At 38.7% G+C, this 24,891-nt stretch overlaps 1 protein-coding gene across 1 annotated transcript in view; it reads left to right on the forward strand.

Annotated features, from left to right (window-relative positions):
- The window catches only part of BBS9 (Bardet-Biedl syndrome 9), a 462,348-nt gene extending 441,832 nt beyond the window's left edge, over positions 1-20,516 (forward strand). Inside the window, exons 22-23 of the mRNA XM_003788573.2 lie at positions 19,786-19,896; positions 20,117-20,516. Of these exons, the coding sequence (XP_003788621.1) occupies positions 19,786-19,896; positions 20,117-20,148 (143 nt within the window). The 3' untranslated portion in view covers positions 20,149-20,516. The remainder of the gene's footprint in view (positions 1-19,785; positions 19,897-20,116) is intronic.
- The last annotated feature ends 4,375 nt before the right edge of the window (positions 20,517-24,891 follow it).

Consider the following 24,891-nt stretch of genomic DNA (forward strand, 5'->3'; position numbering starts at 1 on the left):
CTCACTTGAGCCCAGGAGTTGGAGGTTGCGGTGAGCGTGATGCCATGGCACTCTACCCAGGGGGATAGCTTGAGGCTCCGTCTCAAAAAAACAAAAAAAAAATAGCACTTGCATTTTAAAAGCACTTAATAAATATTAGCCATTGTCATTATTACTATTCTATAATTATTATAGCAATTATTGTTCTTTAAATTATTCATGAAGAACATTAATTTTGAGACAATTATGGTAGGACATACCTGGGCATAGGACATAATTTAATTGGTATTCTTTTGCATATAATAACCCTTCCATTATATTTTCTAAGTAAATATTGTGAAATTATCGATATTTTTATATTTATATTTTATATATATTTTGTAATCTTCTACACCCATTCTAATTGATAGGTGGGAAATAAGATTTTTATTTCATATTTTTGGAAATCTTTTAGGTAGGCAATTATATCTGGAATCTTCCTTTATCTAATGCTTATATTTATTCCTTTTTTTCTTATTATGCTATCTTGAATTTCTAAAACAATGTTAAATAATAGTAGTGATAGCTGGCCAAGATCCTCATCTTTAACCTCACTAATGTAAATATTTTATCCTTTTTACTCATACATTTTATGTTGCCTGTTAGTTTCAGATAGTTATTTCCAGTTCAGTAGGCATTTTTTAATAAATCAAAGGCCTGAGTGCTCACCATTACACTAGGGAACCTCTGTTTTTTTTTAAATCAGAAGTGAATGTTGAATATTATCATCTGTTGAGTATATCCTCTATTTTGATATGCAGGCAGTCCCCAGGTTATGAACAAGGTAGGTTCTATAGGATTGTCTTAAATTGAATTTGTATGTAAGTTGAAACAGGTACATTTACCTATTACCTGTAATAGTCTTCATTGCTAAGTGCAAGTCGTATGTCAGTCAGATGTTTGTAACTCAGGGGCTTATTGTAATAACCTCCATTTGTAAGTATGAGTTTATGTAAGTTGGATGTTTGTAATCAGGGATTGCCTGGATTGATTTGAAGAATGGCACTAATTTCATCACTTTGCTTGCATTCCTGGATTAAGCTCTTTATTATGCTTTTAAAAATACGATGCTGAGTTTGATTTGCTAACATCTTCATTTGGATATTTGCATATATCTATACATGCACATGTCTGAGATTGCCCTCAAGCTTATTCCTGCATGAGTTTGTACTCAGGGATTTGTGAAGTTTCATAGCATCATTAGGCTAACTTTGGAAAACAGGCCAGTTTGTAAATGTTAAATGTTTTCCCATTGTTCTTTAGAACAATACCAAGTTTCCTTCCCTATCCTCATTCTTTTAATCATTTTTCCTTTATTTTAGTTGTAATTAAATTTTATCCTCTGTGAACTCTTTTGAGATAGTCAGCATTGACAGATTTGAATTTGAGTTCTCCCACTCACTGTGTGTACAACTTTGAGCAAGTCACTTAAACTTTCTATAGCCTAGTTTCATCATTTGCAAAATGAAACACTAATAATTATCATTTTAGGTCTCTATAAAATGAGCAAACATGTAAAATAAGTGGCACTACGGCTAGCACAGAAGTAATCAAAGTGCTACTAATGTTATTATTCACCTATCATGAAGAAGCCCCTAGTCTTCTCCCTTTGTGGGGCACCAGGTCCTCCTTCTCATTTTCTTGTGCAAGTAGAAAACATCAGGGCAAGGAAATACTGGTCTGACAGAGCTGGGTTTTTCCACCTTGGAACCCATAGTCTTTAGTTGTCTGCATTATCTGTACTATCTATTATCTTTGCATTTCTGCCTTGCACAGCAATACTTCTTTCAAAGTTCCTCCCTTTTTGCCTTCTGGGTTTCTCTATCTACTGCAGTGTGGTTCGGTAAAAATATGATGAATATGAAAATATTCATGTATTCATATTTTTTGGTAAAAAGCAGACCTGCTTCTATTTCTAACCGGGCATTAACTCATTATTTGACCTTGGATCAGTCAATCTTTTTATGATTTGTTATAATCCCTGCCAGTTACTGAGCATGACTTTATCTCTGATACGTTATATCACATGTCATATACTTCTCACAATCATTAGTTAGGAAGCTGCTTCCGTGTGGGAAATGAAGACATAAAGACTCAAAAGGTATTAAGTAAATTGACCAAGAGCTAGCTGAGTGTGGCTTTTCTGGGGCAAGAGAGTTTAGAGGTTGATCTACTCTACCCTTCAAAGTTGTTGTGAGGACCAAAGTTAACTGAAATTGTTTTATAAACTGTGTGATTTAATATAAAAGAAACAGCCCTATCCGACCAACATTTTCTCTTCTCTCGCTTTCATTCGTAAACCTTCTAACACATGGCTTGTGCGATGGTCTCTGGTTATCCTCATTCTCTCTGGGCTTTGATGCCCTTTATTTTCTTCCCTCCTCTCCCATCTTTTTTTTCCTCCGTGGGTTTCCCACAGAGCTGCTTTTTGGAGTTCTTGTTCTGTGTCCCTTTCCTCAGCCACAGAGAGCTTGTTTCTCTCTGACATTTTCTTGTTTAACCAACTACTTAAATCCATCTTTTTTGTGTGTTTGACATCATTTTAAGATTATTATCATAGCTTAATTATAGGCAGACAGCTCCATATTTCCTCTCTGTGTTTATAAGATTTTGATTTGAAAAGGGGCAGTGTAGGATGTATGGGGGTAAGAAAGAAGAGCAAAGAAGCCTTTGGGAAAGCCTTCCATATTCCATCTTCAAAGGGAGCAGAGCTGAAGTTGGTCCAAGTTGTTTTACAGTTGCAGGGGAGGCAGAGTACCATAGTTTGGCTGAAATCTGGTCTTTTATAGCCAAAAAAATATAAAATGGAAATGGAGGTAAATGTGAATAATTCAAAATAATATTTAAACTTTAAGGATATTTTGCCTTCTCTGGAATTAAAGATTTATGCTAGTAAAGAGTTAGGGAGGAATTTGAAATGTTTATTTTATCATAATATAAAAAACATTGTCCAGTTGTTGATCTAATCTTTCATTGGACTTGCTTTTAAAAACACGTTTACATTTGAAGTAGCCTGGGAAAAATAAACTGTTCCAGGCCATAACTTGATGCCCCAGTGGAAATAAGATGGATCCTTTTCCATTCATTTTGAGAAATTTCCCAAGCAGACAGATGTCTTTGTACCTTCCTTTGCAGTTTCTTCATCCACAAATAATTATTATCAAGAACTAGAGTTACAAGTGCTCTGTTACTTCTTTTTAACTTTGGCACCTACAAAAACTACTACTGGGATCTTATTTCTTCCCTAGGCTGGACATGATGTTGTTGCACTCAGTCTCTCATATTCTTTGTGTGTTGTCATCCACTAAGATTCATTTCCTGAAGATGGGTATCAACTAAAGCAAAGAACTTTGGAGAACCATTTTGGTTCATACAGTAGCCAGGTCTACTGGGAAGTAGGAGCAAAAGGTTCTATACTATGTTCTGTTGTAATTATTTTCCAACTTATCAGCAGAAAAAGCAGATAATATTGTGTAAAACATAGAGCTGACTTTGCTTTCCATGGCTTCACCTAATCTCTCAATCCAAATTCATTCATTCAAGTCAACAAGTCATTATTGTATGCCTATTACCTGCCAAGCATTATTCTAAGTCTTGAGATCCAGAGCAACCAAAATAGACAAGATTCTGCTGTTTGGCATCTCTTATTCTGACAGAGGGAGACAATAAACAATAAGCGCAATAAATAAGAAAGCTATACAGTATGTTAGAAAGTAACGTGGTAATGTGTTAGTGTTAGAAAGCGCTACAAGAAAATGTATGCCAGAAAAGGGAAGGCTACACAGTTGTGATTATAAATTGTGTGGTCAGGGTAGGGTTTGCTCAGAAGGCAACTTTTGAACAAAGACTTAAAGAAGGTGTGAGGGACTTATACAACATCAGAGGGCTATGAATCCCACCTAAAGGGAATGGCCCAACGTGGGAATGCAGCGAGGCAGATGGTAGGAGATTAGGTCAGAGGGTCAGATTATATACAGACTTTGTGCAGATATTTGCATATTCTCTAGTTAAAAGGGGGAGGACTATTTTGAGCAAAGGAATGACATGATCTTACATTTTAAAAGGATCCCTGGCTGCTGTTTTTAAAACAGACTGTAGGGAGGTTAGAGATAGGAGTGGGCAGTCCAATTTGAGGATTACTTATGTAAGTAATTTAGCAGTATGGTAGTTCTCCCTTGTTTATGAGGGACATGTTTCAAGACCCCCAGTGGATGCCTCAAACTGCAGTTGGTACAGAGCCCTATAACCATGTATATTCTGTGATTTCCTAAATAATAATGGGCAACTAGTGTATACTGTGTGAATGTGCTGGACAAAGGGACAATTTAGGTCTAAGACAGGATGGAACAGGATGGCACAGGATTTCACCATGCTAGTCAGAACTGAGTACAATTTAAGACTTGTGAATTATTTATTTCTGGAATTTTGCATTTAATACTTTCAAATTGTGGTTGACCACAGATAAGTGAAACTGCAGAAAGCAAAACCACAGATAAGGGGGACTACTACATCTCAGGTAAAAGGTGATGCACCATAGTGATGGTAGTGGTCAGAAATTGTCTGATTCTGGATATATTTTAGATGTAGAGACAACAGAATTTCCTAACAGAATGGATATGATGTGTGAGAGGAAGAAGGGAGTCCAGAATGACTCCAAAAGTTTGACTTGAGCTGTTGGAAGGATGGACTTGATATGGGAGAGGTTTGTGGGGAGGATGAAGAGTAAAGTTTGGGACACTTTGAGTGTGAGATGCTGTTAGATGTCCAAGAAGAGGTACTGAGGGAGTAGTTGGACAAGTATGGACCATGTGTAAGTCTGGAGCTGGGGAGAGAAATCTGGGCTGTAGATAGAAAATTAGAAGTTGTCAGCATGAAAATGTTATTTTAAGTCATGAGATTTACAAAGGGAATAAGTTTAAAAGAAAGATGAGGACAAAGACTGAGTGCTAGATGTTCTAACTTTTAGGAGGTTTGGGAACAGAAGAGGAACTAGCAAAGAATACTGAGAACGTGTATACTGTGGGGCAAGAGGAGAATAGAATATGGAAAGTACAAGTCAGGCAAAAAGAAATTTCAAGGAAGAGAGAATGATCAGCTGTGTCACAGGCTGCTGATAGGTGGAGTAAATTGAGAGCTGAGAATTCAGCAGATGGAGCAATGTGGAGGTTATTGTGATTTTGGGCAACTTCTGCGGAGTGGCAGAGACAAAGCCTAGACTGGGGTGAATGTGTCGAAGAAAAGAAAAGAGAACAGAGGAAAATAGTAAACACAGGGAACTCTGGAGAAATTTTGCTGTTAAGAGGAGCAAAGAAATAGATGAAGATGCTGACAGGAGAGTGAAGCCAAGAGATGGTAAATTATTCCTGATTTGATAACTATTGCTGTCCTTTATATAGACGCCAATCTTTGTTCTTGCTTTACCAATCTGTTATCTCTTATTGGCCACTGTTTTTTACCATACCGGACAACCAATTGAGGTTTTCTTTGACTAACTAACCCAACAATTGCCTAGAGGTCAGATAATCATGGCTGCTGCCCCCTGCCTTCTTTAAATTCACTACCCTTTCCCACCTCATCTTACATGAGAATCTCAGGCTGATGCTAGGGAAACCTGGCAATATGACGAAGGTGCTGCTGTTGCTGTAACACTTATTATTACAGTAATACTTACTTACGTATCCACTTGCTATGACTCAGGAACTATTTGAAGTGCTTTATGTCAATTAACTCATTTAATCTTTACAATTACCATGTGAGCTAGATATAATTATTATATGCACTTTACAAATAAGGAAACTGAGAAAGAGAAAGATTAAGTAAACTAGTTGTAAAAAATAGCTATAATAGGTTTGGCGCCTGTAGCTCAGTGGCTAGGGCGCCGGCCATAAACACCAGGGACTTGCATGTTCAAACTCAGCCAGGGCCTGCCAAACAACAATGACAACTACAGCAACAACAACAACAAAAATAGCTAGGCATTTTGGCGGGTGCCTGTAGTCCCAGCTACTTGGGAGGCTGAGGCAAGAGAATCCCGGAAGCCTAAGAGTTTGAGGTTGCTGTGAGCTATCATGCCACAGCACTCTACTAAGGGTGACATAGTGAGACTATCTCAAAAAAAAAAAAAAGATAGAATTAAAATTCTGACAGTCTAGCTCTGGAGACTGTGCTCTTAAAGCAACTGAAGACTTTTGAGAGCAAGTCGTTAGCTAGAGAGATTTCATTTTACATTGTATAGGTTTTAGAATGAATGGCTTAGGTTTTTTGGGAAACAAGATAGAATACAGGAGCTGATTGGTTATTTCCTCAGGTTTACTAAGCCTATACATTAGTGGGCTGTGTCCAGCCCACAATCCTGGAATGATGTGGTGAAACATTCTTCAATGATGACTTTTTTTTAAGGGTGTAGTCCCTCAAGTTTGACAAATTCCTTTTTAAGCCAACAAGTATATTTAAGTACCTACCTTTGCATAAAAGGCAAAAAAATTAACTCCTTCCCCCCAAGTGTTTGATTGTTTATCACACAGGCTATAGAATCATTTGGAAACTAAAATAGAAAGGACTGTGTGTGTGAACATAATATTTTGCTGTTTTTAAAAAGGATCTTTAAAATTTCTGTCTTTAGAGATGAAGTGTGAACTAAATGATTCTTTGTTAAGCTTCCTTAGAGCACTGGTGAGCAGTTGCCACTGAATCCTTCATTAATAATCCCTTCCTTTTCCAGAAGGACTTGCCAACACCTATAAAGTATTCACTGGGAGAATTAAAGTCATATAAAAATAATTGGTGTTTGCTTCCTTCAAGGCATACGTTTAAATGCATCGCTCTATTCCTCTGTTCCTTGGCTGCCTCCTGTGTTTAGTAACACTAGGTCAGCAGACTTCCTCTTTTAAGGTTCAGCTGCTGGCTATTTCCATTTCCCAAGAGAAAGCAAACCTAACACTGTTTTACCCTTTTATCTTAATGTTTCATCCATTTATGTCATATTATCTTGTGGGTTTGCATTTCTCAGTAGTAATGGCACTGCTGGTAAATAGAAAACAAAGAATGTGATTATGTGTCCCTGACCATCATTGCCATCATTTGAGCCCTTTTAAAATTCTATTGTGATCTCAGAAGAGTGGTTATCTGTGGTAGTAGAGTATCAGTGGTTTCATTTTTAAAGGAATGTGTCCACTATTTTCATGTGAATTGTTTCTAATGCCTTAGAGATTAAACAGTTTTGCCCTTGGCCAGAGTTAGTTCCACTATAAACATCTTACCTACCCTGCTTACTCCATCCTGAACTTTTTTACCTGAGCATTTTTTAGAAAGTCACATATAAATTTATGCTGTCCTCATGGCTTGTGTAATTGCTTGAAACCATAGAGGCTAACGAGTTAGCATGAAAATAACAGGTAGCATTTACTGGAGGACTTACTCTGTGCCAGGCATTGTGATGAGCCTATTATAAGCATTAACTAATTTCATCCTGATCTCTGAGAAAGAAGATGCTATATTTTCTGCCTTTTAAAGGAAAAGAAACTAAGGCCAGACTTACATGACTTTGCTCAAGACACAGTGATACTTGCCATGCCATACGCCTTTTCAGAATTGCCACCCTGTGCTTACTTCTCTTTTCTGAAAAATAGGACATTGTTTAGTGGGCTATTATACAAATATGTCAGTAGATAATAGAGTTGCCTCGGAATGAGTCCTGAGTGTTTATTCAGTTTCCTCAGCACATGCGGAAGAATATAATGAAACAGGCCCTCTCCAGAGCCGTGGTGTTCTTTTCTCTCTCCCCCCACCCTGTTTATAAGCCAGAAACCCAGCTGAACTCTCAGTTTCATAATCACCACCTAGACTCTGTCATTATTAAAAACAACACAATTTGGTCAAGATTATGGCTTTTAATTGGGTTGTGGAAAGAAACCCAAGTAGAAGAAATGTTCCCGGATCATTGGGGAATTAATAGCCACTTGAAGCAAGAGGGAAGCTGGGGGGAACACTAGCTCTCTTATATGTGGTGTCCAGGCAAGGAGAGTTATGCGCTCACTATTTCATTTCATTTCTTTTCTTTTTTTTTTTAAGAAATTATTATTGCAGAACTATTGGCTTCCTTCTTTCTTTCTCAACTGTAGCTACAGTGTTTTATTTGTACATGTGTACTTTTGAGAGAGTGTTGGTCTCTGAAGAGGGAATTAGGAGAGGAAAGTATTTGAAATGGAAATATATTAATATTATGTCTCTTTCCAGTTGTACATTGGATTTCTTTAGGATTTAGAAACAAAATGGAAATTAAAACTCACAACTACTTTCTTTTCGAACTAGAAAACACTGTGTTATCCATGTAGAAAAGATCTAATTGGAAGACAGTAGACGCTGCCTTTCCTCGCCGAGTGCCCCAGACACTGATCAGCTGGCAAGGAAAAGCAAAGGTTAACTTTCTTTTCTTCCTCACCCTCTCACAATGGCTGGGTAATACTTTTGTGTTCCTGTTTGAAGGGTTTAATGACTTTGTTAACATGTGTGAAAACATTGTGATTGGAGACTTTAACAAAATAGTGAGCAGTTTGGGTTTTTTTTTTCTTTAGGTCTCATGTTTATGTTCTTACTTGGATATGTGTCTTTCCAAGTACTCCAGGTTAAGAACTAAATGTGTTAGAAAAACAGATGTAAGGCAACTAAATAGGAGAGTTCTCATTTCCTTCAGAGAACAGAGCACGGAGTTCCTGTGCAGTAATTTTAGAGTGCCTTCTCACCGTATCAGAAGGAGTTGTGCGGATCCCAGCTTCGTGTCTCTGAGTTTTGTTCTATCGTAACTGATTCACAATCGATAGGGCCAGACGGCAATCTTCCTACATATGGTAGGGGGTCAGAATGCACCAACCTAGTGTAGAGATCGCTCTTGCCAACAATTAATTGAAGAATTCACTTTACGAAGCCCTGTTTACAGACTGACATCTGGAGAAATTCTTAACCTGGATCCATGCCAATCTGTAGGATTTATGGACTGTGCTTGCTTTTTTGTAAATAAGACTTTTTCTGCTTGGTACATTCTGTTTACATAATTATCAATGGATGAAAATGGCTATGTTCCTGTAATTTCTTAATCCTCTCTACTGAGTAGACCTAAATTCTAATGAGCTATCCAGCTAGAAGAATACTTGGACACCTATCATTATTCAAGTTGTGGAAACTGGAGTACCCTGCTCTCTTAAATCCAGACTTTCTGACTGGAGCCCTTACACCCTCAGGGACTTAGTGTTCAGCCTTTATGGGGGTTTTAAAACTTGTTGAGACACAATGCTAGACCTCTTAAAATGTATTAGACTCCCTTTTCTTCACACACGTGGTCTCTGCTGTAAGGTGTGAAATGGAAATATTTTCAAACATAGGTACATGCACAGTCTTGAACACATTTTAAGTTCTCACTGTGTGTGGGGGGATCAAAGGTGGTTATTAAGCAGTAGAACTGAGCTCCAAACATTCCACAGGGCATCATATTGTACACCTACTGTGGTGACCCTCACCTTCCTCTCTGGAGCTCACCATTATTATCTCAGTTGCTGGTAGACAAGCTACTGTCAACGTGCTTAGCATGGTGTCTGTAAAAGCCAGGAGAAAGGAAAGTTGAAGGATAGATTTAAAAGGCACGTGGAAAACCGAATATTGTATGTTGGGCCTGGAGACCTAAGGTTGTATAGATAGGCATTTTCTTTGGCTTTGCTGAGTTTTGAAAGTAAAATTCTACCAGGTAAGGGTGTTGTGGCTCTGCATGACAATACCACAAAGGGTTGAATGGGAAAGGAGGTGCAAGAGAGATGGGCGTGAGTCCTCCAGCTCCACCCCGAGAGCAGCCAGCATCAAATGCTATCAGCCTGATTCCGGGTGCTGTGCTAAGAGCTCAATGATGTGCATGATGCGATGGTACATTTCAAAACTATTAAGGAATGAGTATAATTGTGATGTGTTACTTAGTTCAACGTAAACACTTCACGTTGTATATGGAAGCAGTACCTTAAACCCCATAAATGCATCAGTGTACAAAGTTGTGATTTAATTTAAAAAAAAAAAAAAGAGCTCAATGAACAAAATATTGTGTTCCCAGGAGTTTTATTTTCAAGATATATTTTGACAAGGTCTGTGCCTTTGTATTTATTAGCAACTTCTTATATGTGTGTTTTTTTAGAAAGCATCTAATGAGGGCCTTTGAAAACCCAATTTCACAGAAATGTCTGCTCTCCAAAATGGCCCATAAGCACAGAACGAAATCATAAATACACATCTTTCTCTCTCTCTCTCTCTCTCACACACACACATCATATGTATCATTAGTCAAAAAAATTCCAACAGACATAGCTTTGCCAATTATTGTGGCTCTTAAGGAAAAGTTAAGTCTAAGTAAGGCTTTGGTCTGAAGTCCAGTTTGGAGGAAGGGAAGTTATGAAGGAGTGATCATAGGAAGCGCCGTCCCACTTTTTTCTCTAGAACGTTTTGCATTTTGTCTCCACCGTAGCCCTTGTAGGCTAAAAAGTCCTTATGGGTGTTTTTCCACAGTTCTTTCTTGCTATACCTCCTGCTCTGGTTTACATTCTTCGAACGGCCAATTTATTTTTGTGATTTAGTGTTTTGTCATCCACATCTTCACTAAGTCACCCCAAGTGTCTCACATAGAGGTTTCTACACAGAAACATAAAATATGTTGATGATTTATTCTTTCCTGCCCCCTTCCTTTTCAGCTTGCCTCTTCTCTCCTACCTATTCCCTTTTCTTCCATTCTTCCACCAAATCTCTAAATAATCAGCCAAAATTGCTGTACAGCCATACAGTTGGATGCTTGGCTTTTTATAGTTTATATTCTCCTTGGACTAGAAAATAATGTGTTTGAAACAATTTGAACAAAGTAGAGGAAAATCCTCACAAAAACTCATGTACTTGTCTGTGTGCCTGTGGGCCTGTATATGAATGCCTTCACCCAGCCCAGAGAGAGAGAGAGAGAAAAATAAAACATTTCAAACTGAATATGTTTACAGAGTCTCTCAGGGAAGCTCTTTATGTTTAAGACAGTGCAATGTTCTTTTCATAGTACCTAGTCCCTATATTTCACATGAATTACAAACTTTTGAAATAAAATCTGAATGTTAACCTCAAAAAACACTTTATCCACCACGTAAATCTTGATTAAAAGAAAAACGTTACAGTAGTGTGTACTTTTGAAGTTTCTGCTGGTTTTCATTCTTAGTGGCAACTCAGGCTGTACAGACAGAAGATTCTTTGGCAAGTGAGAGCAGGGTCTGCAGTCATTTGTGATTTAAATGTGTCCTTGTCTGTTTCCTCTTAAATATAATGAAGAAAAAGAAAAAAGAAAAGATTTTCTCTTTCTGAAAGAGGTTAACACTCTTACCCATACACTCATTGATTGTACACTCATTAATTGCAACAGTCACTGTTGCAAAAATATAAACCAGCAAAGTCTTCAAACATACCAAAGATCAGCTTGCCAACCCTCTGGATTTTCTGTATCTTGGAAGGAAGTAGTAGTTAGGACAGCCATCTCGCAAGCAAATCTGGTAAGATCTTCCTAGACAAATAGTTGTTCTTCAGAAAGCAAGCTCCAGTCTAGTGCTATAGGAAGGAGGAGACCCAAGGCTAGCGGTAGGACGTCAGGAGCATCAGTCACCCTCTCTTAGCCTCTGTCTTGATAACTACTAAATGAAAATGATCGAACAAAAAAGCAAAAGGTCTTTGATTACACAAAAAATATTGCAAAAAGTACACGTATGCCAAGAAGATTAACACAAGACACAGGGTCTTGTGTTATAAATTCTAATAGATAAAAGTACTGTGTGCTCAGTACAATGCGAGGTATACATGATCTCGTGACATGCTCACATTTGGACTCATCATCACCTCCTTTTTCATAGCTAAGGTCACCTACCGTGGGTCCTGAAGCTAGTTCCAACTTGAACTTCACAATCTAGCCTAGAGCCTTGCATTTTGCCTCTCTCCCTTCAGTGACCTTTCTGATCATGGCCCACTTGGTTTCACTTTTGATCAAGGAAAAGAGAAACACCTGGACACAATCCTAAAATTTTAGCAACCCTAAGAATTTTTGAAAAGAAACCTCCAGTCTAGTTTTCCCAGTCTAGTCATAAGAAAAACGTCAGATAAATTCTAATAGAAGGACATTCTGCAATATACCTAATCAAAACTCCTCAAAACGGTCCAGGCTACCAAAAACTAGGAAGGTCTGAGAAACAGGCATGACCAAGAGGAGGAAAGGAGATATGACCACCAAAGCCATGTAATATTCCCGATGACATCCTGAAACAGAAAAAGGACATGAGGTGAAAAAATGAATGAAACGTGAATAAATTGTGGATCCACTAAAGGTAGTAATATTGTATCTGTATTGGTTCATTAGTTGTAACAAACGTGCCACACTAATGTTGGTAATAGGGGAAATCGTGCAGCAGATATATAAGTGTTCTCTATGTTATCTGCTAAATTTCTTCTATGTCTAAAACTATTTGAAAAAGTAAAATTTATTACAAAAGATAGTTTATCACTGGCCAAACAAAAAAGAACATTTGTCATACCAGGTTTGACGATATGCTTTTAAACTTACGATAGTAACATTACCAGACATTCTAGTAGTGATACTATAAGAGACCTGGCAGTGCTAAGTGCTTCTAGCAACTTTCAGATTGAGGATACTGTATGCAGAGTAGCTTTCCAGAGCCTTGGATTTGGCCATGGAAACTACTTACGACCCATGGGCCAAATCTGGCCCACTGCCTATTTAGGTAAATAAAGTTTTATTGGAACATAGCCAACATTCATCGTCACATTTATGTATTGACAATAGCTGCTTCTGCCATGTGATGGCAAAATTAAGTGGTTGTGCCAGAGACCAGATGGGCTGCAGAGGATAAAACATATTTACACTTGGCCAACCCCTGATTCAGGCTAGTTGAATTACAAAGTGGGTAGTGAGGCAGGTTAGTTGGGCCACCAGGATTCACTTGGAATAAAATCAAATATTAAAACTCAGCAGGTCAAGTAGCAAGAGATACTACATATCAGCTCAGGCTTGGGTGAAATAGAGTAGGCAACACCTGAAGTGGCCATGTGACAAGTTTCTAGGCACTCTTCTTTTTGCTTCAAAGCTGTGTCTTTAGCCCCACAATGGGTCACTTTATGTGAACCCTACCCCTCCAGGCCCCACCTTAGGGACTTTATCCTGGCCTATTTACCCTACTCTTATTTTGGTGTTCTTTACTTTGGCCTGAAAATAATTAGAACTTTATGTGTGTTTCTAAGTGCCAGGCACAATACACATTCATCCCTTTCTCTCTTATCAAAAAGTCTGCCACAGTCTCAGGAACCTGAGACTGATTTTCAGTGAAATAACTTGTTCAAGAGGGTCACTTAGCTAGTAAATGCTGAACCATGATTTGAATGGAGACTCCAAAGGATGACCTTACACCCCCTACCTCCAGCATCCCCACTTTCAGTGTCAAAGCTGGCTTGTACTAGCTAGTGAGAATCAGTCATTGAATTTGTAGAAATGTGGTGAGTCAGTTGTTATTAAAATAAATATAACCATTCTTTAAAATTAAATTATGTAAACTTACAACCAAATAAATTAAAAACAAAGACAATACATACTCAGAACTCTCACTTCATAATTATTTTAGTATGTTTTACCCTTGTCTATTATCTTGAAGTAATTTGTGTCTATGGAATTTGTCTGGTAAAAATACCATATAATACTCTTCCGAGCCCCACGTTTGGTGATGTCACTTTCGTTGGTTGTTGGAAATTGGCCATTGTGGGAGTATTTGTCCTAAGGAAATGGTCAAACACTGTAGATGAGGGCTTTATTTTTCTCTCCCCCAGCCTCCTCGTGAAAGTACCATTACACATTTCCTAGCATGCCACTGCTTGCCTTGCATTCAGATTGGATCTCCAGTATTCTAGGTAACAGGCCACCTTTGTGTCTGCCTTACCTCCTTTTTTTTTCTTTTTTTTTTTTTTTTGAGACAAAGTCTCAAGCCATAGCCCTTGGTAGAGTGCTGTGGCATTACAGCTCACAGCAACCTCCAACTCTTGGGCTTAAGCTATTCTCTTGCCTCAGCCTCCCAAGTAGCTGGGACTACAGGCACCTGCCACAATGCCCGGCCATTTTTTTCTTGCAGTTGTCATTGTTGTTTTAGTTGGCCTGGGCTGGGTTCAAACCTGCCAGCCTCAGTGTATGTGGCCAGCACCCTACTGACTGAGCTACAGACACTACCCCTCACCTCCTATCTTAACCTCTTCAGAGTTAACCTGTAGAATGGGGCTAAACTCACTTTGTTGTTGTTGTTTTGTTTGTTTTTCTAGCAATGGATAGAAATTCCTTAGTGTAGTTCCCTTGTTGATAAAATATGTCCCACTTAGTGAGGAAGAAGTTCAACCATTTTATAATAACCTTTTGAATGAGATAGCATGGCATCATCCCTTCAAAATTCTGGAGTTGTGTTTCTTTATATGGGGGGGTCCTCTGTTCATTCAGAATTTTAGGTTCTACTTAAGTAATTTTCTGGCTAGGTGAGGATTGCTATTTGTATTAAGGTGTTACCAATTTGCAAAATACAAATTTTTTCCAGCAAGATTTATTTAGCACAAATGGTCATGTACATAATTTGATTGTTAACAATTCAACAGTAATGTGCCTCACAGTCTTGTTAATGCCATTGGTGTAGTCCTCAATTTCTAAACAGCTTTGTTCTTTTTTTTTTTTTTTGGCTGGGGTTGGGTTTGAACCCACCACCTCCGGTATATGGGACTGGCACCCTACTCTTTAAGCCAGAGGTGCCACCCAACAGCTTTGTTCTTAAAGCTCTGTGCTGATTGTTCACAAGTCGTTATACATGCTTCATGTTTCAAAATTTCACACACAGAGGTTAGATTTCTCAATTAGTCCAGAAAACTTTGTTAAGTAATAATGCAATTGTAATAGTTTATTATAAATAAAAGTACCACCTATAACATTATTCCTTTGTGAAATGTACCTAGAGTTGCAACTTGGGATATCAGATTCCCTTAATGAAACTTTACCTTATCAGAAAGCATGGAGGTAGAAGTGGGTCTCCTGTATGAGCATCAACAGTGAAGGGGAAACTGGATGTGCTGTGTTGGTGGAGAGAAGGAGATTGTTCTGAACACCGCCGCAACCAGACAGGGAGCTGCCAGCTAGGTACTTGACTGAAGGAGATGTATGTACATTGCTCGAAACCCACATTGTTGCCAACAGGAGTTTACTGCTGACTGAACCACAGATAATTAGAAGTTTGTTGTATTATTATTTTGAATCCTTATTCTACATAGCTTATTAATTTAGGCAGACGATGTCTTCTAGTTAATGCTACTTATAGTATGTATGGCCCAAAGATTGACATCTGCCTACTTTTTGTTACCTGACCTTAACAGTAAATTGTTGAAAAAATTTCTGTAGCAATTGATGGAGTACTTTTACAACTATTGAATCTAACACTGAAAGATGAGAGCTGATGCCTTATTTTTTTTTAACTTTTCTAGTAATTCCTTTTATTCAGATCTATTATTGATTTAGATTAGATTGGAAATTTGAAAAGCAAATGTTTTTGAGAAGTATTACTGCAGGATAGAGAGCCAGGCTGAAAGAATATATAGGCTTGCTTTATAGCCTTTAGCAAATGACATAATCTCTTGGTTTCGTATAATAAATTGAGATTTTCTAGCCTGACATTTAGTCTGCAGGGTCAGAGATGCAAGAAATGTCAATGATTTTTATTTCTTTAATAGTAAGAAGATGAATTCAGTCTCAATTATTACTGCCCACCCTATCCACAGAGGCTTATCTGTAGGGCTCGGAACCTGAAGGCAGAGTAACTGCCCATAGCCTCATTGCCTGAGCCCTCTGCTGAGTCTTCACCTCCAGGGCTCCCTGTTGGTAAGGAGGGAGGGCCGCCCTCCTAGCATCCCATGCCTGTGTCCCTCCACGATGCCTTGTTGCCTCAGGCCATGGGCTGCTACTTCTGAGCCAGCCTCAACCTCAGCCATCTCTGGCCCTCTGAGCTTTCCTCCCTGAGCTAGGACACTCATCTCTTCCATGAGCCCAGGCTATGAAAAACCAGCACTAGAAGGGAAAGTTTCCAGACTAATTTTTATTCAGGGGGAGCCCCAATGCATACTTCCCTGAGGTAAGGAAGCGCAAAATGGCCTGAGAAAACACTGGTGGTCAAGAAGAAAGGGGAGAGACAGCAGAAGAAGTCACAGATTACTCTCAGTGCGTTCGCCATTGTCAGATGGGGGCAGTGCGCCTTCCTGACAGGGATATTCAAGAATTAAGTGAGTTAATGTGTGGAAAATGCACACAGGGTGCTTAGCACACAGTAGGTCCATGGGATTACTAGTCTAGTCCCCTGTGCTCCTGGAAGACCTTACCTGATACCCAGGTCAGGAAGCCCCCAGGCCAGCTGGTGCTTGTCTGGTCTCTGTGTGTCACAGACACCATTTGTGTCTGGATGATTCATCCAGCTGCAGTTTTCCTTCCTCTTCTCCTTTTATGGGATGGGCTCTGAGCCAAGGGTGCTTCATTTGCATCCGTGGAACCCAGGCTCTACTTCCACGGATGGCCTTCAGAGGGTCTCTGTTAGTAAAATGAAGTTTTACATTTTATTTCTATTCTTTACTTTCTCTAAAAATTTTAACAAATACGTCTTTTTTTCCGAATAAAAATCTCAGCAGATAAACTCATCCATGCTTCGTAGCAGATGCTAATGTAGTAGGTGTGGGTGGGGCCGGAGATTCTAGGTTCTAACAAGCTCCCAAGTGATTCCTGTGCTGTTGCTGCTGGATGAGCTCATTTGCACTTGCAAGGCCAAAGAGGCCTCCTCACTTTCTGAATGTGCCTTCCATTGCCCATTAGCCACACTGAACCTGCCATTTTCTTTTTGCAAGGTCTTAGTCCTCTGAAGCAGCTTTCCGTACAATTAGAAACATCTCCATGCCGCAGCTGTTTGCTCACCCAATATCCTAACCTCTGCATGCACAGAATCCCAGTTAGCCTGGGTGAAAGCTTAAGTAATTGCATACCAGGTATTATTACCATCCCTGTTCACCTCCAGCCATGGAGCCCCTTGTCCTTACAGACGGGGAGCCAGTCTATCTTCAATTTTCTATCTTTAAGACCTGCTTTTTAGAACTGCATCCAGTAGCACAGATTTTTGTAAGAGGACAGAGCCTGAGGCCAGGATTAAAGTGTTGTTTGCTTTTTTGAGAGCACAAACCCAAGGAAGGAGAGTGAGAACAAAGAGAAGCTAGGGAGGGAATGTGTGAGGTAGTGCGCAGAAAAGATCTGTGGTGAGCCTGCACCACTGAGCTCCGTTTTCAAGAGCCATGAAAAAACTCAGCAGGTGTGGCCGTTCAGCACACAACATTTTTCTAGAGGTCTGCAATAGAGCAATAATGATTCAGCATGGTCCCGAGGTGAGAGGCAGGAGAGGGATTCTCTGCTCAGCCCTTTTTGTCTTCTATGTCCCACTGGTCAGGTGGCTAGAGCCCCCATTGTTCCTTCCAAGCAAGAAGTGGCCAAGACTCTGGGCTGATGATTGGACAGTCTGGCAGCAAAGGGGCACCCAAAGAAAGGAAAGCGGTATTCCCAGGGCATGTGACTGGTCGTCCCCTGCCGTGGGTGTGGCCTGGAAGTGGGAAGTGCTGAAGGAGTCTGAAGACATGTGTATAGTCTGTGCCCAATACAGCGCCTGAGGGACAGAGCACCAGGCAGAGCAGCTTGTCATCTCTTTGTACCTAGGACAAGGCAAAGAGAAGAGAGGAACTTACAGTAGTTGTTGCTAATCTATAGCAACTATATTTGTGCAACCTCTCGTGCTTAGAGGGTAAAGAAGTAGGAAGTATTTTTTCAATTCTCCATACTTCTGTCTTGCCCCAATGTTGAGTCATCTGGAATAAAAAGTGGCCACTAGTACATCAGTGGAAACTTGCCTCATTCCAAGCACTTGGCAAACATTGCTAGCTGCTCATCACAATCTCTTCCATCTGCTGGCTGGGGACACTTCTTCCTCACTCCTGAAGTTCCCTGTGCATGAAGGTAGCTGCATGGATGCAGCATTCCTGCCCCCGCTTCTCCTGGACAAGTGACCTAATCTCATTTGTGAGCCTAGAATGAGAAATGGGCCCGTCTTCTGTCTTTGATTTGAGAGTAGGGTTCTCTTCAGCAGGGAACACATCATTCTGCTCTTCCTTGTCCACCCCCCATATCACTTTCCTTTTTTCTTAGTTGGATAAGTGTAAAGCAGGAGCAGGAGACTATTTCTTAGGCTTCTTTCAAAGTCCTCGCACCACTGTGTGACCAGCACTGGCATGGTGTGACTTTGGCGAGTTATTGAATTTCACGAGACCTCCCCTTTTCCTGCCTGTCAAATGAGAATGCTATCTGCTTCACAGTGTGGCTTGTAGTGCATTAAATGAGATATTATGGGAAGAATTTATAGCACTTAGAAAATGCTTGATAATGATAGTTCTTATTACTATGAGCCACAGGCTTTGGAAAAAGATTAAAAGTCAGTCTGGTTCTCCTTCTGTATAGGACACTTAGCATTTTCACATATAATGGGAAAGATAGATAATTCTAATGTTTCCCATTCAGGGAACCTCTGAGGCTACCTCTAATTCTTATTTTATGAGAGTGGAAATGCTTTTCTCTCAGCATCAATTTCTATTTCAGACTTGATGCAGAGGGACAGAGGGTAAGGTATATTTTCCTTTAGACCTGGGACTTTGCCACTTCCCTCTCATTCATATGATGTGGTTTTCAAATCACTGCTGCCTATGCCCTCTCTTTTCTCAGAATCATGTGAGCTTCCTAAACCCCCTCATGCCTAAAACCAAACTTGAGTGTTGAGGCTTTGGACTCAGTGAGTGAGAAGCCTCAGAAACAGAACTCACACTTCATTTACAAGAAGAATGGCTTCGGAAAAAAACATGTACAGTATACAACATGTTAGCACATTTCCAGGAAACGACGGCAAATTAGTCAAATCAAATTGCAGATGTAGTCAGAAAATTTTCGCTTGATTTTGAGTTTCCCAGACAAGATTTTGGTGGATAAAATCAAATGAGTTATAACCAGTATTTGAAAAGCACAGTGGTGCCAGCTCATCCTCAAGTCACCTTTGAATTGAAATCTTTCACAATGCAGTTCATGGCTTTCCTGTTGAATTATGAAGTGTTTGTGTCTGTGCAGTAAGGTGTTGGGATTCAGGGATAGAATTAAATTCCAGAGAAATACCACCACCATCACTGTCACAGAATACTGCAATTTTTCTCTTTGCTCAAGAAAGGGTTCTTTCCCTTGTGATCCACATGCTTTTGTTTCTTTTAAAGTTTCTGGTGCTCTAGTATCAAAGAGAATTATTGCTGAGGGGCCATTGTATAACAGATATCACATGTACTATAGGTTTTGTCCTTTCTGATTTTAAAAAGAATAAATTTAAAGACAACACTGTCACTGCTGTTGCCAAGTCATAATCAGGATAATATGTCTTGAGGAGCAGTAACTCATTCTCAGTATTTTTACCAAAGAGAAACATTTAAGATGATTCTTTCTGGTCCATCCTGAAGATTGTTGTCACATCATTTATTATTTTTATGATTGGTATATTCTAGGCTGTGGTTGCTGTGTGGAGAGGCAGATTTTATTATACATTGCCTAAAGGATTTTTGGTATTTTTCAAGTAGGTGGCTGTGCTACGATCCCAGAATCAGATCTAGAGGAACGGTCAACAGAACAAGACTCCACAGAACTGTTTACCAACCACAAGCACCTCATTGCAGAGACATCTACGCCAGGTAAGAGAATGGGTGGCCTTCACAAATGATATGTCAGAAGCAGTGACACTCTGGTCAGTTTTTTGTCCTACCAGAGAGCATTTTGCAAAGCTGCTGTTTTTCAACTGTTTTATCTTTCCCTTTAGTATTAGTGTAGTCAAATGTGATGGTTTCTGTATTCCTGCCATTATTCAGACCTCTTCTCTCTTTTTCTCTCTTACTCTTTCTTTTTTTTTCCCAGAAGTTTCACCCCTCCAAGGAGTGTTGGAATAATCCAGGCAGAGTTGTTTGGTTGAGAGGAAGACGCCCTTCCCAAGGCTAAACCTGTGTGGACCTCACGCGAAACAGATGGAGGGCTGGCCCAGGTGCTTCATAAGGCTGACCTTCCCGGAGATGGCATTACATAGAGATGGGAATCGGGCCTTTTATTTAGCTGGAATACCATGAGCAAGTCAGTTGAAACTTGTCATGTCTTGCCAGGAGACAGAAGACGAGGGTGCTGGCTTTCGTCATCTGCATGCTTCTAGTCACAGAATATAGCAATATGGCATAGTTTGGGGACAGACTTTATAATGCAGAGATCCAGATCCAAAATAATTTGATACCCCATTTTTTCACAGACTTCTTATATAGTAAATGTATCAAGTTTAATAAAGCATCTCATTGTCAAAATATATCTTGAATTTGATTTGCAATCAGAGGGTTATATAAGTGATTACTTTATTTCTTCAAAGGAAAGGAAAGGAATTGGAAATGTTGCTACTCCATGGTAAGACTTGAATGTGATTATTTTCTAAATGAAAGAACTGCTACAAAACTTTCATATGATTTGCTCTATTAGTCTAACAGTGGAAGAAGGTAAGTTGTATGAAACTGTTAAAATAGTTTCCAGGAAGTTAGTGCACTAACATCCTCTTTTCATTACCTCAGTGGGTAACACCTTGAAAAAAAATCCAGGTTAAAAAGGATTCCTATTTTATTACAATTAAAACTTAAGATTTTTACATTTAAGAAATAAAAGAGCTTTTGCCAATTTCAAGTTAGAATTACAGTTGTAAGGCTGATTTGTTTTAACAAAAATATGTCTAGGCCAGTTTTGGAATGCCTCTTAGGACAGAGGGGCATGGTTTTTCTGCATGTGAAGTGCTAAAATACTGCAGCTGCGTCATTTGTTATTTCTAGCATCCTTTTTTAGGAGATGTGCAGAAGATACAGCATTTTTAATTGTCTGGCATGGGAATGGGAAACATCTAGCCAGAGTCAACCACTAGGTGAATTTCACCTAGCCCATGGGGACTAGTGCCAAGATGTCGTGGCACACACTTCCGATTGTTTTTAACAGCTTGCTTCAGGAAAAGTGTATTACTTCTTTAGAATGTGCTTCTGTGTTATACCTTCTTGGTGTATTTGTTTCCCACGAACATTTTCATTTTGTGCACATGCTCGTATCTGTTCTTTATTTTCTTGTGTCATGTTCAGTTTGTATGTGTCCTTCTAACTGCCTTTTTTGGACTTAGTTTCTCTCCCTTGTCTTTTTATCTTCCTCTGTGATCAATCTTACTCCCTCTTCATCTGTTTTCCCAATTCTTCCCTTCACCTTTTGATTCTTTCTTTTCATTTCTCATGATGTAAAACTGAAGCATGTTGTTTGGTGCTTAATGGTTATATTGTGCATGAGTACAGTGAGTTTCTTCTCTTTCACGTGCTTCCTCCGCTGTTTCTCTTTTATTCATATAGTCTAGGATTGCTCTGTTCTGTGAGAGAGTAACACCAACATAAATCCAAAAGGCTGCCTCTCTCTGGTTTGGGAGTTTAAGGGGACTTTTGTTGCTACCATTAATTACATGTTATATTGGGAAGTTTTATTTTGAGAAGTATATTTATAAAATGTTTGCCTGGAAAATATTATCATTATCTTATACCAATTAGCATAATTATTTGACCAAATAATTTAATTTTTTACATGAATAACGTTAACACAAAACACTATACACATATCATATACATAAATATTTTTAAACATATGTTATTTATTATCTTTCACATTTTACTGGCTGCCAAAAAGAAAGTTACTAATCACATTTTTAACTTTATTAAATTTAAAAATTCTGAACAGAATAAAATAATTCAGTTCATGACTTAAAAGCAACTTTTGATAAAGAATTTCCTAGATTTAAGTTGTGTATCTGTCCTTTACCCTGGTTTTAGCTTCATGATATAAAAATACACATAAAATCTTGCTACTAACCAAAAAAATAATGGAGCCAAGAATCATGATGTATTTTGGGGTAGCATTTTAAAGATCAAGACCCAAATAATTGTTAAAACTATTTTCATTATTTTGGCATGACTATTCCAGTCTTTATTAATAATTATCTGTTACCTCTTTTATGTGGATATGTGTATGTTTTTGTGTGTAGATGTGATCTTTGAGTAGCTCACGAAACTGGAAAAAGTAAGATGATCCAGATGGCTTCATAATAACTCCATATATTAGGATAGCTATTAATAAAATAGCAAGGATTTATTAAATTCTTATTATGGGCAAGCACAATGTTTAGCACTTTATATATGTATGCAGATTTCATTTATTTCTCACAGTACTGCGATGTAGGTACTATTATCTCTGTTTTACAAATGAGAACTCTGAGGCTTATAAAGACTAAATAATTTCTCCAATATTTTGCATTTAGTAAATGAGAGAACTGGGATTTTAATTCAGCTGGATTCCAAAAGCCCAAATATACACCTGTAGATACAGATTATTGGTAAAGCTACAATGAAATATAGTTTAAAATTGAAACTTTTTGGTCCAAGATAGTTTCATTTCTTGGATTTCTAGAATGGTTGCCCATTAATAAATATATACTTTCAGGCCATTTTATAATTCTTTGGTGAATTCCCTGCTTGTGTTCCTTTCCTTTTGGAGGTGATCATAATCATATCCTTATTGATTCATAACTTTTATATGTAAAAATGATATTAATCTTTGGTTGATCATGTATGATATAGACACTGGCCTCAGTTTTTCACTTGCATTTTTATTTTATTTCTAGGTTTTTTAAATAGAAGTTTTTGAAATTTTAAGTAACCAAATCTATTAATTCCTTTCCTTGTGGCCTCTATTTAAAACTTTTGGTGACAAGCCATGTATGTACTGATTTAAGTTGGAGCAGTGCACCCAACCGGAGCCTCACCTGTCTTCACATGGGATGGAAACATGTTTGGCCATGAGTCTAAGGGCCTCTCCTGTTTCTTCTCTGTGCTGGCCCGAGGGTTTGCCCAGACTTCATTTGTATCCTTCCCAGTGATGCACTGGGTTATATAAGCCACAAAGCTATGGTCTTTTCTGCTTCACCCTAAGATAGAATGACTGAAGAAACAAACACTGCACTATATTTAGAATCTCTGCTCCCAGCTGATGCTCTTGTGGACTCTCCATTCAAACGATCAGCTTTCCTAGAAGATTTCTTCACCTTCTGTAAATAGCCTTGCCCATTCCCTCACCAGACATGGCCAAACATCTCCCCATCTCGTGTGAACACAAGTGAGGCTCTAGTTGGGTACACTGCTCCAACTTCAATCAGCATGTACAGAGGCAATTCAGCATAGAGTCTATATCCTAATCCCCCAATTCCCTAATTCCCTGAGTGTTTTGTTTTCCCAGCCTCTCAAGGGACTGGCTTGTGACGGGGAAGGTAGTTCCACAAGTCAAATACACCTGAAGCCTCAGGGGTCACTCAGCTTTTATCAGTTTTATCAACAGAAGCTGTGAAGAACTTTAAGTTGTGAAGGAATAGCTATTCTGTAATTTCATTAATTTTTAAAATTTATTCTATGATTTAAAACTGGCCAATCCAACCTCTTTTTTGGTTTTTATTTTTTTAAATCTGCCTCTAACTAGTTGGTAATCTGTTTTGTAATCTGCATGATTCCCTGTTATTTAAAAATGTGGGCAATGATAAACAAGAGAATCAAAATGAAATACATATGAGGAGTGCATAAACCCCTTGAAAAGCATTATAAAATACAGATTGGCAGCAGTGCCACACTACCCGTGTCCTTTTTGTGTGTCAACAGGTGTCCTCCATGGTACCTTATTCAGAGATAGAGGGTGTGTCCACAGGAGTCGGGGAAGGGGCTGACAGGGGCAGACTGAGGGGAGAGAGAGATCCAATCTCGAGGTTTTCAACTGATTGCATTTTAGGATCTTTTCTTTTCTTCCTTCTGCTTATTTGTATTTTCAGAATTTTCTTTAATGAATCTGTATGTGTTGCTCCTGCATTAAGAGAATAGATCCCATCTCTGCATATATCAGTCAGATATGAGTGTTGATGATATAAATAATAACTAGTACTCTTATTGCTTACCATCTGTTAGATTAACAACATGAGTTTTAGGGCATCACGTATTTGGACATTGTGCTCTAGAAATTCTAAAAAGTTTAGAATGTAATGTATTGTCATCAAAATAACATGATTGTCTATAGCAGTAATATGAGCATAAAATGTTATCAAAATTATAGTTTTCTCCTTATGTCCTTAACATCTTATAATTCAAAAAGCAAATGTATCTAGTTAAATATGAAAATGACCTTAGAGAAGGTTCTGACAGAGCAGTAGAAGGCTGTATAGATTGCACTCGATGCTGCCCTCTCAATAGCCTTTTGATTTATGCAGTGTCAAATTAGTTAGTGTTTTCTGTTTTAGCAGCTAAACTGTGGAAGCTATGTGGATATCATGTGGGATTTGTTGATTTGGACTTTGAAAGATATAACTTATGGTGCAGCATAACTTCCAAGGCCTAATTAGAATAAGAAGCCAATTAGAATAGCCACATCCCCTAGTGCTTAATGTTTGGGTCAGAAAGAAGGTTCTAGCTCATGTAAGGGAAACACTGCAAACTCCCTGATTCTCAAGTTTACCAGCATCTCATTTTAATTATATCCAATCCTAACCCTAACCATTTACTTCAAGGCTAGTTTTGAATAAAATAATTCCTCATCTGGATGCTGAA

This window comes from Otolemur garnettii, unplaced genomic scaffold, assembly GCF_000181295.1.
Source record: "Otolemur garnettii isolate 467f Iridium unplaced genomic scaffold, OtoGar3 scaffold00028, whole genome shotgun sequence".
NCBI classification, from domain to species: domain Eukaryota; kingdom Metazoa; phylum Chordata; class Mammalia; order Primates; family Galagidae; genus Otolemur; species Otolemur garnettii.